The sequence below is a fragment of the Oncorhynchus keta genome, chromosome 9 (assembly GCF_023373465.1).
Source record: "Oncorhynchus keta strain PuntledgeMale-10-30-2019 chromosome 9, Oket_V2, whole genome shotgun sequence".
Taxonomy (NCBI): Eukaryota; Metazoa; Chordata; class Actinopteri; order Salmoniformes; family Salmonidae; genus Oncorhynchus; species Oncorhynchus keta.
In genome coordinates, this window is record NC_068429.1 from 15,358,733 (window position 1) to 15,373,885 (window position 15,153).

The 15,153-nt window shown below is 44.8% G+C and overlaps 1 protein-coding gene across 4 annotated transcripts in view; it reads right to left on the reverse strand.

Moving 5' to 3' along the window:
• si:dkey-220k22.1 (multiple epidermal growth factor-like domains protein 9) overlaps positions 1–15,138 on the reverse strand; it is a 93,130-nt gene extending 77,992 nt beyond the window's left edge. The window contains exons 1-3 of one of the 4 annotated variants that reach the window (XM_052525284.1): positions 13,776–14,593; positions 13,521–13,643; positions 5,005–5,206 (exon numbers count right to left, since the gene is read on the reverse strand). In XM_052525284.1, coding sequence (XP_052381244.1) covers positions 5,005–5,206; positions 13,521–13,643; positions 13,776–14,043 — 593 coding nt within the window. In that variant the 5' untranslated portion in view covers positions 14,044–14,593. The other 3 variants (XM_052525286.1, XM_052525283.1, XM_052525285.1) reach the window with 3 other exon arrangements.
• Between the last annotated feature and the right edge of the window lie 15 nt (positions 15,139–15,153).

The window sequence follows — 15,153 nt, forward strand, 5'->3', positions numbered from 1 at the left end:
CTTTGACTCATTCCTCTCTGCCTCCTTCTTTCCACTCCTCTCCTCTTTTGACCTCACCCTCTCACCTTCCCCCTACTCACAAGGCAGGCAATACGCTTGACCTCATCTTTACTAGATGCTGTTCTTCCACTAACCTCATTGCAACTCCCTCCAAGTCTCCGACCACTACCTTGTATCCTTTTCCCTCTCGCTCTCATCCAACACTTCCCACACTGCCCCTACTCGGATGGTATCGCGCCGTCCCAACCTTCGCTCTCTCTCCCCGCTACTCTCTCCTCTTCCATCCTATCATCTCTTCCCTCTGCTCAAACTTTCTCCAACCTATCTCCTGATTCTGCCTCCTCAACCCTCCTCTCCTCCCTTACTGCATCCTTTGACTCTCTATGTCCCCTATCCTCCAGGCCGGCTCGGTCCTCCCCTCCCGCTCCGTGGCTCGACGACTCATTGCGAGCTCACAGAACAGGGCTCCGGGCAGCCGAGCGGAAATGGAGGAAAACTCGCCCCTGCGGACCTGGCATCCTTTCACTCCCTCCTCTCTACATTTTCCTCCTCTGTCTCTGCTGCTAAAGCCACTTTCTACCATTCTAAATTCCAAGCATCTGCCTCTAACCCTAGGAAGCTCTTTGCCACCTTCTCCTCCCTCCTGAATCCTCCCCCCTCCTCCCTCTCTGCAGATGACTTCGTCAACCATTTTGAAAAGAAGGTCGATGACATCCGATCCTCGTTTGCTAAGTCAAACGACACCGCTGGTTCTGCTCACACTGCCCTACCCTATGCTCTGACCTCTTTCTCCCCTCTCTCTCCAGATGAAATCTCGCGTCTTGTGACGGCCGGCCGCCCAACAACCTGCCCGCTTGACCCTATCCCCTCCTCTCTTCTCCAGACCATTTCCGGAGACCTTCTCCCTTACCTCACCTCGCTCATCAACTCATCCCTGACCGCTGGCTACGTCCCTCCCGTCTTCAAGAGAGCGAGAGTTGCACCCCTTCTGAAAAAACCTACACTCGATCCCTCCGATGTCAACAACTACAGACCAGTATCCCTTCTCTCTCCAAAACTCTTGAGCGTGCCGTCCTTGGCCAGCTCTACCGCTATCTCTCTCAGAATGACCTTCTTGATCCAAATCAGTCAGGTTTCAAGACTAGTCATTCAACTGAGACTGCTCTTCTCTGTATCACGGAGGCGCTCCGCACTGCTAAAGCTAACTCTCTCTCCTCTGCTCTCATCCTTCTAGACCTATCGGCTGCCTTCGATACTGTGAACCATCAGATCCTCCTCTCCACCCTCTCCGAGTTGGGCATCTCCGGCGCGGCCCACGCTTGGATTGCGTCCTACCTGACAGGTCGCTCCTACCAGGTGCCGTGGCGAGAATCTGTCTCTTCACCACGCGCTCTCACCACTGGTGTCCCCCAGGGCTCTGTTCTAGGCCCTCTCTTATTCTCGCTATACACCAAGTCACTTGGCTCTGTCATAACCTCACATGGTCTCTCCTATCATTGCTATGCAGACGACACACAATTAATCTTCTCCTTTCCCCCTTCTGATGACCAGGTGGCGAATCGCATCTCTGCATGTCTGGCAGACATATCAGTGTGGATGACGGATCACCACCTCAAGCTGAACCTCAGCAAGACAGAGCTCCTCTTCCTCCCGGGGAAGGACTGCCCGTTCCATGATCTCGCCATCACGGTTGACAACTCCATTGTGTCCTCCTCCCAGAGCGCTAAGAACCTTGGCGTGATCCTGGACAACACCCTGACGTTCTCAACTAACATCAAGGCGGTGTCCCGTTCCTGTAGGTTCATGCTCTACAACATCCGCAGAGTACGACCCTGCCTCACACAGGAAGCGGCGCAGGTCCTAATCCAGGCACTTGTCATCTCCCATCTTGATTACTGCAACTCGCTGTTGGCTGGGCTCCCTGCCTGTGCCATTAAACCCCTACAACTCATCCAGAACGCCGCAGCCCGTCTGGTGTTCAACCTTCCCAAGTTCTCTCACGTCACCCCGCTCCTCCGCTCTCTCCACTGGCTTCCAGTTGAAGCTCGCATCCGCTACAAGACCATGGTGCTCGCCTACGGAGCTGTGAGGGGAACGGCACCTCAGTACCTCCAGGCTCTGATCAGGCCCTACACCCAAACAAGGGCACTGCGTTCATCCACCTCTGGCCTGCTCGCCTCCCTACCACTGAGGAAGTACAGTTCCCGCTCAGCCCAGTCAAAACTGTTCGCTGCTCTGGCCCCCAATGGTGGAACAAACTCCCTCACGACGCCAGGACAGCGGAGTCAATCACCACCTTCCGGAGACACCTGAAACCCCACCTCTTCAAGGAATACCTAGGATAGGGTAAGTAAGGGTAAGTAATCCTTCTCACCCCCCAACAAGATTTAGATGCAAGTGGCTGTTCCACTGGTTGTCATAAGGTGTATGCACCAATTTGTAAGTCGCTCTGGATAAGAGCGTCTGCTAAATGACTTAAATGTAAATGTATAGTAATGTTCTGTGGTATAGTAATGTTCTGTGGTATAGTAATGTTCTGTGGTATAGTAATGTTCTGTGGTATAGTAATGTTCTGTGGTATAGTGAGGTTCTGTGGAGCTCAGCCACTCTCTGGTCTCATCGACATTCCTTTACCGTGCAGGCGGGTCAGCCAGGAATGTAGGAGAGTACCAATTTCAACAGTTTCCCAACTTTGTCCACCGCTGAGGAAAGCTGAGCATTTTTCTTTTCATTTTGGCACAACAGCAAGGTTATGAAAACAGTTTACTTCGGAGTTGCTGTTGCTACACAGGGACTAGCTGTTTTCTTGGCAGGGAATGACTGAATCCTGAACTTTCCTGCCATCATTGAGTTTTCCAATCATGACTACAGTGGCATCTTCCGAACGTGACAACCTTTATTCACAGGCCTTGAGATAGAACCTGAGATTGCTTGGGCAGGAAAAAGGATATGCTACTGTTTGTGTGTGTGTGTGTTTCACCTGCACTGAGGGATTTTTTGATCCTGCGTTTGCATTTGGGCAGGAATCCTAGAACATCCTCAGGAGATGAACTCACAATTTGTCCACAATCCAGAGACAAAATAGGCAGCGCAAAAACGCTGACAGATGCACTGGCATTTATAAATATAACAGCGGGAGAAGGTCACTGAAAGCACAGCAGGGGGATTGATGTCTGCCGCTGATGGCCACTCTTTCCAAACAAACTCAATATTGCACTATTTTACTGATAGATCCGTAAAGATGCCTGTCAGTAAGTCATGGACCAGGGATTCAAGCTTTATTATAAACTGGGTGGTTCGAGCCCTGAACTGTGATTGGCTGACACCCGTAGTATATCAGACCGTATACCACGGATATGACAAAACATTTATTTTTACTGCTCTAAATTACTTTACGAACCAGTTTATAATAGCAATAAGGCACCTCTGGGGTTTGTGGTATATGGCCAATATACCACGTCTAAGGGGTGTTCTTAGGCACAGCCCTTAGACGTGTTCTATTGGCCATATACCACATCTCCTCGCACCTTATTGATTAAGTATTTCATGTCTACATTACCCAGGTCTTCATTTCATGCTACATTAACCTGGGAGAGAAGTGTCACATGACAATGCATCATACACGGTCCATCAGCAATGGGGGTAGTAAGGGACAAGAACTGAAGACATGAAACAGCTACTCTAAAGAGATAAACAAAAACATTGAGAGTCTATGGTCATGGGCTTGAACACCATCTGATATTATGCTATAGTATCAATGTATAGAATGCACACATCCATTGCATGCTCTCCCTCCGAAATACACACTTAAGCATGTACTGTATGTAGGAATGGTATGGCATCCCAACCCGACACACACACACCACAAAAAGACATGTTTGTAGGAGGGAATAAAGACTCAGGAAACTTGGTGGAATTGGTTATGATTGTAATAGTGATCCCAGGGATAATACTAAAGGGATGTGATTAAATTAATGTTAGAATCTCTGGCTACCGCACAATATAAGCAGAGAATGGAACTGGAACACCATTCATTCATCCGGACTGCTGATCTTCTCTTCACAGCCCCACTAGAATGGTGGGGTGTGTTACACTCTAATTACAGCTTCAGAGTCCTCAGTAGTTACGCTGTACACAGTTTCCCCAGTGTCAATACCAATCGGATAAACAACAACCCCTACAAGCATAGACTTTAAACAAAACTTTCTATAGGAGCCAGGGAAGTCAAAATGAAACTCCCAAAATACCAACCATTGTGTCAGACTTACAGATAAATTAGAGTTGTTATGAAAATTACACAGCATCTTCTGCCTTTCAGGTGAAAAATGACAGTTGAAACCAAGCAGAGGTCAATAGCCCCGGGGACACACAATTACTGCACTCTAAGGCACAACAACTTTGGACATTCTCGAGGGAGTATTTTCTCACACAAGTGAAGAGACAGAGAAGGAACTCCCTGCCTCGTGACTTTGCAGTGACATCATTGCGCTTATTTAACCTCTATTTTACCAGGGAATGTTTTGGGGTTGGTACCTCTTCCTTGGAGTTCATAAAGCACCAAATGAAAGAAAACAGACTGAAACAGGGAGGGACTACCTGGATACGTCCAATAAACACCCAAATCTGGTTTCCGATGCAAAAACGTTTTCAGATGTGTGCCCTAAAGCACACAACCCTGGGTTCAGGGGAGTGAGTCACCAGTCTAACAGGTAGAGCAGGAGCACACGAAAGACAATAGTACTGCAGACAATGTGATGTTAGATGACGCACCTTTTAGTTATCATACCTGTAAAAACATCTAAAGCGTTGTCCCATGAGACCAGACTGCTGGTCTGGTCCAACTGGGGAACTTTCACACGCTAACCTAACGTCTTACCCATAGATACCTCCACTACATTGGCAATAATTTATAAACCATGAAGACACTGCTATGGAATACATTTTGCCTTTTGTCTGGAATACCTGGTAAACGCTGATAACGCACACATTAATGAAAAGTCTCACCTGTCGCAGAGGGGTCCAAGAGCACCGTAGGAGTCGCAGCTACAGGGGATGCAGCCGGTGGTGCCGTTGTTGAAGTGGGCCTCCTGGCAGTCAGCACACCGCAGTCCCATGTAGCCCAACAGGCAGACACACTGCCCTGTGCTGCGGTCGCAGCGGTCTAGATCCAGAGATCCTTCGCTGCTACAGTTACACAGGAACTCAGCTGGGGACAGAACAGGTAGTGGGTTATTCAGATGAGGTTATTGTTGCTATCACATAAAGGTGCTCTAGTGTTTGTGCGACATTTATATTTTGCCCTCAACCCGACCAACAGCTTTAAGACACTGCTGAAGTGGCTCAGTTGGAGCGTGGCGCCAACAACACCAAGGTCGTGGGTTCAATCCCAGCAGGGATCATTTGTAAAAATTGTCACATCACATGTAGGCTACGTGTTCTGTGTCACATACTTTACAAAGAAACTATGCAAACTTTCAATATCCTAATCAGCTAATTCCCAGTATCTCTTATGAAGAATCCTAATTGAGAAGCCAAGATACATATCAAATTGAGGTTCATCTCATTAACAGCCTGTTTAAATATTTAAAAAGGCCTGTATTACAAAGATCTCCCTCAGAAGAGCCTGGTTGATCATTATCTCTGCACTAGAGCCGGATGACCTTGATGTGCTGGGTTGTGTCGAGCAGATATCATTTTTCACCCGCTCCGCAGAAGACAAGAGCATATTTCATTAGCCATGGGATCCGCGTGATGCTTAACAAGACTGACTTGCAGATGCTTGGACAGAGAAGATCAGAGGAAAGTTGGTAGCGAGCTTTGAGACTTATTCTCCCCCTCACTCTACCCAATTACTTTCTGTATAAAACTAAATGTCATGGAAGCCTGGAAGATTCCAGAGGCTTTGCCTTTCTTTAGACTCAGTGGGGAAAATAGCAACTTCAGAGAACACAAACAAACGATGTCCTGGAAGAAGGTACTTTGGTGAGAGGATAGCCCTAGTATATATTTAACACTGCAGTACAGGGAAAGGAGATAATAACTGCTCAGTGAGGGAAGAAAAATACACTGGGAGAACAGTTGTGTGTCCTGGGAGACACTCACTCGCTCTGTGAGGGGACTATAGGTCTATTACCCATTGTGTTACAAGGTACATGGGTAAAACGTTGAGTTTGCTGCAATCTCTATTCAACTCTTTCATCCTCGGGTGTCTTTGTGAGCACAGAGTGCTACCGTTGTCTGTAAGTGTGTCGTTCTACTATCATTATGAATGTAATATAGTGAGTGAGTGATTCAGCTTGAAAATTGTGTATGAAGTGGTCCAGATTAAATCCAGGTGGAATGAGTGGAGTGACCATGGCATGTGGGTAAGTCCATTAAAAAGACTGCTAACTGAAAATGACCACAGGCATCATATTTACACATCACAAGTGGACATATCGGTGACACGTTACTTGAACCCACTGTCATCACACCAACAGGCTTACAAAAGTACCAACCCCTTTTAAATTGGATCCCAATTCTGATTTTCTATGAAAACTGAGTTCTTAAATGGAACACATTGAAAGTAGTTTATGGACGACAACTTGCTGCTCTCTGCACATCAAAAACAGTCATCTTTTTCTTCTCCCTCTCTGGCGACACGATTTTAAAAATGTTTCCTTTATTTAACTAGGCAAGTCAGTTAAGGAAAAGTGGGTTAACTGCCTCAGGGGCAGAACGACAGATTTGTACATTGTCAGCTTGGGGATTTGAACTTGCAACCTTTCGGTTATTAGTCCAACACCCTAACCACTAGGCTACCCTGCCGCATGATGAATGGTTAGCTGCACTCATTATTACATAATCAACTGAATGAATAGGAAGACACAAACAAAGAACATCATGGACTGCAGTGACTGGGATGGCAGTTATTCTGCAATTGTTATACAATTACGTCAGTCAGCAGCGAACATGGCCCGGCGACGCAGTGAGAAAAATAGAGATGCATCAGGCAGATATCTAGCACCAGCTAACAGCACCGTTCGGCTGGGGAAACAGGAGCCTCTATCAGAGGTGACCTTGTTGCCACAGAGAAGATTACACAATGTGAAAATCTACCAGTGTGCACCTTTTTCCCTCATTGCCTCGGACTGCTCAATTGTCCCGATGGTGGTAGATACAGGACCCTTGACTGACTGTACATAAGCACTTTCTCCCCCTGTCAACGGCATGGCTTTATCAGGAGGATAATGATAAAGGATGGGTTTGGAGTTCTATACAAAATGCGAAAGAGGTATCCTGCTCTTTGTAGCAGAGTGTGATTATCATTATATAATGTTGAACACAAGGCTCTTTCACTCTCCAAACAGCCACAACCAGGTGGGACTTATAAAGACATCCAAACAGGGGTATGAACTATTTCAGGGAACATAACTGAAAACCGTCAAATAAAAATTGAGGAACAGAAGCAGAACAGAAGTGATCTATACTGTTCCGGAACATAACAGTTATTTTAAAAGTAAAGGAACTAGTTAATAACGTTCTTTTACATTCCAGGCCTTTTTTTCCAATCCCACAAAGCGCCTATGCAAAGCCCTCATTTGTTATCCAGCTACATATTGCAGTGTCTGCCCTTCCTTCCCAAGCATAGTCTGATGTAGCTACTGACGTTACAAACATGATTAAGAAATTAGGGAGAGATTTTTAATTAGAATATATTCACTTTTTCAATGCTAGTTAATGATACCATAGTCCTTCTGTAGCTCAGTTGGTAGAGCATGGCGCTTGTAACGCCAGGGTAGTGGGTTCGATTCCCGGGATCACCCATATGTAGAATGTATGCACACATGACTGTAAGTCGCTTTGGATAAAAGCGTCTGCTAAATGGCATATATTATTATTATTATTATTATAGCTAGCTCTGGTCCAACGTTAGCTAGCTCTGGTCCAACGTTAGCTAGCTCTGGTCCAACGTTAGCTAAGCCAACACTGAAGTTCAAAGACATTCACAGTTCCTCCATAGAAGCTGCTCCTCCGTAGGTATAATTCTGTGGGCCTAATTCAGATATGCTTGTCATAACAAGGTCTGGTTAGGGTGAAAGTAGGGGTACAATGTCCAATGTGCTTGAGGCTCTGGCATTGGAGGATGTGGACATTACCACCCATTTTTACATTAAACATATCAAGTTCCCCATTCAGCAGTGTTCTTTAGATAGAGCATGGTATATACATTAGTACATCCAGGGACAGCACAGCAGTCACTGAAGCAGTCGGCTGGCAGTTCAGGTGGTGGCCTGGGAACGTTCATGACGAGGCCTAGTGGCTTCCCAGTGTTACGTAAGAGAGTGACTGCATGAATAGGACAAAGGAGAAAGAGGTCAGAACTAACTGTTCCTCCCACACTCCAAAGCCTGGTTCCTCTCAAAGTGTTCCCTTGTGCCCCCTGATCAAAAGAAACATTGGCTTTGTTGTGCAAAGTACTCTTTGACCAGTGGTTCTACATTCCAATAGAATTTGACAGGAGTTACACAACCAGCCTGAGCAGTCAGAGAGTGTGAGACATGTTGTCCCCGCTCTTGGCAGCAGAGCCGCTGACCCCCGGAGTTTGCTGTGCCACTGTCACCTTGCATTGCCCGACACTTTCATGATCCCCCCTCACAGCTTACATCTCACGTGACCCTTACAGACAGAGCAGAGAATCTCCAATCCAGCTCAGTGTGGTTTAGGTCACTTTATTGTTCTTACTGTATTCGGGAATTTGTCTTGCATCTCGAGCTCTTGAAATCATAAGCTCGCAAGTCAAAAACATGTTGAGAATATGGATTAAATCGTTGACATTATTGCAAGAATGGAACTACTGTTATCACTTTTCACAGTAGACATGAAGATACACAAAGCCCACAGGCACTCAACACAGACATATCAGGGAGAACAAGGGAGACTGTATACTGCAGACACCCACAGCCCCACACAGAAAAAAATGTATCTGAGAAGCAAAACAGTCTTGTGCTGTACAAGACACTGCTGCTGTGTCCACCAACTTTCCAGCTGGGGAGCTTGAACGGCGCACTACACTTTCTCCTGACCTGCGAAGCTCATTAAGGGGGACCTGCCAGAGGGGCTGCCAGGAGATGCTTGAAGAGCAACGCTGCTGTCTTACACGCAGACCTCTGCTGAGGTCATCCCTGGCCAACTGGCCGCTCTAAGCTCATTTTACAGCCGGTAGAACCATTACATATTCCCACGGAGTCACAGCGTCACAAAATTGGATAGCATTCTTCTCCGAGAGAACAAATCCTCTGGTTCAGCACAATTTCTGACGCTAAGAAGACACGCTTTCCGTTTGTCACCACACTGCTTGTTTAAGAGTAAAATACAGTAGATGAATATCCTAAAGGAGATCATTCTTGTCACAGTAATAGCTTAAACAAACCGAACACATAATGTCAAACAGAATATTCAGCGTTCATAAACTGAAAAGGCCAGATAAACATAATGGTGGGCAAGAAGATAGGTACAGTAGACAAATGGGTTTCTCTCAGCAGTTCAGTGTGTTTATGGCAAGAGGGCTGTCCAAGGGTCTACTCTACAGCCTGGCTGCAGGTTGAGGGAAGTTTGACCAAGCAACCAATGCTAGTGTAACGGGTGGTCAGCGTCAGCGACTACCATGGAGCCTTTTCAAGTAAGGCACATCGAATGGCTTCCCAACGTCGAGGTAGAGCGAGGGGAAACTTCATCTTACTGCATCTGTGCGACATCACGGCAGTTTCAGCAATGGCACCGCATTTATTTAACTCTTATTTTACCAGGTTGACTGGGAACACATTCTCATTTAAAGCAACAACCTGGGGAATAAGGGGGGGGGTGAATGAGCCAATTGGAAACTGTTTGGGATTCTTGTTTTTGTTGTTATGGTGACCATTGACACTGCCTCTCTGTAGCCTCTATCTACCCCGTACAACTGAATGTGGCATATCTGTGGTGTGATAACAGCGACACGGTCAGATGCTTTTCATCTGGACAGGATGCCCTGAAGGCTTGGCTATCGATCAAATACAGCCCCATTACAGTAGCCCTCTAGTTACTGCCTATTGGGTCCCTGTGCATGGGAAAGGGAACAAATCAAAAACCAGGGAAAATAAATCCACCCGTAGCTGCAGTGGTAGTCCATCTACTGTAACACAAAAGCAACTCCAACCATATCTTGAATGAAACGTAGACACAATAAACAACATGAGAAGGTAATACTGTGTTTGTGGGAGTACTCTTTTTCGCCAAATGAAATCCACTCCTCATGCAACCAATAAAGCACAGTAAAACTTGTCATGAGAGTTACTCTAATATGAGCTTCCACAATTATTTAATGCAATCATCAAATAGTATGCCTAGAACTAGAAGAACTTACACTGCTTCTAACCTCACCCTCTCAAGGCATCTCTGTTCTATCAGTAGACATTTGAAAAAGAAAACTGTCAAGATGGAAAAATGTATTACAAAATAATAAGCAGAATTTGACAGTGAGACGAGTTAAAAGACCACACAATCAGACAAAACTGATTCAATATTTCTGAACTAGGGGGAGACCACAGAGGGGCAACATGGGCTGACAGGCAGCACTGTGACAAACATCTCCTGGATCTAGTAGTCTGCAATCCTTGCCATCACAAACCCATTAGCACAAAATAAATCAGTGCCAACCCACAATGTTCCATCAGGGCTTGGCAGGGTCTATGGGGAGCATTGGGGATGCCATCCAACCAGGTGCAGAGAAACCGGCCCCTTTCAGCTGCCCTGAAGCATGGGAAGAAAGGATAGGGATCTCTGAATGTGAAGCAGGGCACGTGCAATGTCACCCACGCTGTGACATGCAATCTCACTCCACACATGAAGATCACAGGCATATTAGTTCATGTTCATGTCACTCCCACAGACCTGCAATGATATCCATTTTCAATCATCGATGACTTCCTCCCAATGTTACTTTATTAACACAAAATTACACAAAAACAAAGGTAGCCAAAAACATGACACATCTTTAGGCCAAAACACTCCAGACATGATATATATACAGTTGAAGTCGGAAGTTTACATACACCTTAGCCAAAATACATTTAAACTCAGTTTTTCACAATTCCTGACGTTTATTCCTTGTAAAAATTCCCTGTCTTAGGTCAGTTAGGATCGCCACTTTATTTGAAGAATGTGAAATGTCAGAATAATAGTAGAGTGATTTATTTCAGCTATTATTTCTTTCATCACATTCCCAGTGGGTCAGAAGTTTACATGCACTCAATTAGTATTTGGTAGCATTGCCTTTAAATTGTTTAACGTGGATCAAACATTTCGGGTAGCCTTCCACAAGCTTCCCACAAGAAGTTGGGTGAATTTTAGGCCATTCCTCCTGACAGAGCTGGTGTAACAGAGTCAGGTTTGTCGGCCTCCTTGCTCGCACACGCTTTTCAGTTCTGCCCACAAATGTTCTACAGGATTGAGGTCAGGGTTTGTGATGGCCACTCCAATACCTTGACTTTGTTGTCCTTAAGCCATTCTGCCACAACTTTGGAAGTAGGCTTGGGGTCGTTGTCCATTTGGAAGACCCATTTGCGTCCAAGCTTTAACTTCCTGACTGACGTCTTGAGATGTTGCTTTAATATATCCACATAATTTCCCCCCCTCATAATGCCATCTATTTTGTGAAGTGCACCAGTCCCTCCTGCAGCAAAGCACACCCACAACATGATGCTACCACCTCTGTGCTTCACGGTTGGGATGGTGTTCTTCGGGCTTGCAAGCATGCTAATTTTTCCTCCAAACATAACGATGGTCATTATGGCCAAACAGTTCTAGTTTTGTTTCATCAGACCAGAGGACATTTCTCCAAAAAGTACAATCTTTGTCACCATGTGCAGTTGCAAACCATAGTCTGGCTTTTTAATGGCGGTTTTGGAGCAGTGGCTTATTCCTTGCTGAGTGGCCTTTCAGGTTATGTCGATATAGGACTCGTTTTACTGTGGATATAATTACTTTTGTACCTGTTTCCTTTAGCATCTTCACAAGGTCCCTTGCTGTTGTTCTGGGATTGATTTGCACTTTTCGCACCAAAGTACGTTCATCTCTAGGAGACAGAAAGTGTCTCCTTCCTGAGCGGTATGATGGCTGCGTGGTCCCATGGTGTTTATACTTGCCTACTACTGTTTGTACAGATGAACGTGGTACCTTCAGGTGTTTAGAAATTGCTCCCAAGGATGAACCAGACTTGTGGAGGTCTACAATTTTTTTCTAAGGTCTTAGCTGATTTCCCCATTAATATCAAGCAAAGAGGAACTAAGTTTGAAGGTAGGCCTTGAAATACATCCACAGGTACACCTCCAATTGACTCCAAATGATGTCAATTGGTCTATCAGATGCTTCTAATTTTCTAGAATTTTCCAAGCTGTTTAAAGGCACAGTCAACTTAGTGTATGCAAACTTCTGACCCAATGGAATTGTGATACAGTGAATTATAAGTGAAATAATCTGTCTAAACAATTGTTTGAAAAATTACTTGTGCCATGCACAAAGTAGATGTCCTAACAGACTTGCCAAAACTATAGTTTGGTAACAAGACAAAACCTGTAACTCAAGACCCTGATTTTATTTATTTTACCTTTATTTAACTAGGCAAGTCAGTTAAGAATAAATTCTTATTTTCAATGACGGCCTAGGAACAGTGGGTTAACTGCCTGTTCAGGGGCAGAACGACAGATGTGTACCTTGTCAGCTCAGGGGTTTTGAACTTGCAACCTTCCAGTTACTAGTCCAACGCTATAACCACTAGGCTACCCTGCCTAGTGTGTGTGCAGATGATTCGTGGAATGGGCTGGGACAAAACCCTGACCTGATGGACATTCAATGAGTTTCCAGGAAACAGGAAAACTGTCTACCACACAATTAATGCAAAATATCTGTTGATGGTGTCATATATATATATATATATATATATATATATATATATATATATATACACACACACACACACACACACACACACACACACAGTCATTGGTTGATGCTACAATGAATGACCCTATTACAGTGGACGTCAATCAGTAGTCACACTGGGCTAGTTGAAACAATGAACAAACTGGATGTAGAGTTAGAAAATTATATTTGTCACTCCACAATGATACAAAATACAGATAAAAAAATTAAGCATTGAGGACCACTCAAATTGAGTTGAAACATGGTACAGACATCACCTATAATGCATTACAGCTATACACATGTAACGTTATGCATAAACAAAACAAAAAACGAAGTAGGCTAGAGTGGATAAAGGGACAATTAGGCACTTAACACAAGTTACATTTCCTATCGCCTGGAAAAGGGTCATGTGTCTTGAGACAAATGGCAGTGACAGTGCTCTGCCTCGTTTCATTTTCTAATACATTTTTTATTTCATGCTACGCGGTGTTTGGACATGAAAATAATCTTGTTTCAAAATGAAAGGTCAACGTCCTACTGCATTTCAATTTCCAAAAATGGGTAGAGCAGAGACTTACTTTGTTGCGTGTCAGTGGTGGGGACAGGTAAAGGCTGAGAGGTGGACGAAGAATGTGTCTTTGTTTCGGGAGTCCTCGATGGAGAAATTGTCGAAGCAGTTGGTGTTGTAGTTCGAAATATCCCTGTGTAAATTATCGGCGTTATGTCAGCTGTACCATCATTGTTTTTTACTGAGGACTCCAATATGGACTCACTTATGGTGGTCTTTGCTGTTCGGGTCAACTTGTTTGTTTGGGAAGATTTAGTGGTTTTACCTGTAATCCAGTTTTCCGATGTGGTAGCGGTAGAAACTGGGGAGAGCGCTGAAATTGTGGACAACCTCACATTGTCCTCGGGTAAATAATTTGGCATGGTAGTGCCGAGCTGCCCGAGTGTGATTTCGGACATGGCAGGTTGCTTTGATACAGACAGTTCATTGTTGTTGGAGGCGCGCGGTGCAGCACGATATAACCCAGCTGTCAATGAAAACAAAAGTAATTCCAACATCGTTGACCTTAACATAGTTCCAAGTTCACACTTCATGTTATTTCAACTCCCCACGTAAAAGTTTGAACAATTCCAACTAAACAGCACTTGAGATCAGTGCACCCATCACTGGTTCTGCTGCCACAACTGCTTTCTCGCGCTTACAACCAACTCGAGTTCTACTATCCGTCGCACCAACGAGACAATGGGCAATATGATTGACAAGCGCTCCAACCAATGCAAAGAGCCCTGTTAAGAGTTGTACATTTTAGATGTCTCTGTAATTTATTACATGCCTAGCTAGACGTTTCCCCAATTTTTATTTTTTAAACACAGGGTGGTCTACTCTGGCCTAGAGAGACTGCGAACACTGAGTTTTTTTTTGCTGCAAAACATGGTAATGAATCAATTCACATGAATAAATAACGCGGGTTTTGGTTGATTTAGTAAAAAATAAATGTAGTTTGCCAAAATAGATTAAAAGCCTATTCATGATTGACTCAATGACATATAGTTGACTTGGAAGTGTCCATTACACGCGAACCTAGAGCACCATCTGGTGACGACTCAGCGAAACCAAAGGTCAGGACCTACTCCTACCTAAACTCTATATGGGAAATATTTCACCTAAAAGTCCATTTATGCTTGATTGGAAAGTGTGGTCGAAGGCGCCGTATGGAGGATGTGAGGCAATTGCGGAGCCTCCAGAAGCTGGCAGAGGCAAAATTGAACTCGGTACTGCATCGTTGTGCGCTGCCCAAATACTGTAACAATGCGGGAGGGCGCCATATAGCTCTGCATTGACATGATTGGTTGACGGTAGGTGGAGGCGGGAGGTCCAGTATAAAACACAAACTCACATCCTTGACAACAGCTCTGCTATGCAAAGGCAAGAAGTATAAATGCCTTGACTTTTGCAGAGGCCTTCTTATCACAGTAAATGCTGTATGGCTCATAGACGGAAGACAGGTATTTAGCCTGATTGACCATGCAAAGCCCAACTTAGGAGTAGTGACAAAAGGTTTCTGGGTAAGATCATAGTCAACTTTTATACACCAATCCATCATAGTTTAAGACTACTTCTTAAGAATGGAGAGTGCACATCTCACAGGGGAGGGAATGAGGTCACAGCATTATATTTGATCATTTCCCCCATGTTGTTTCCCT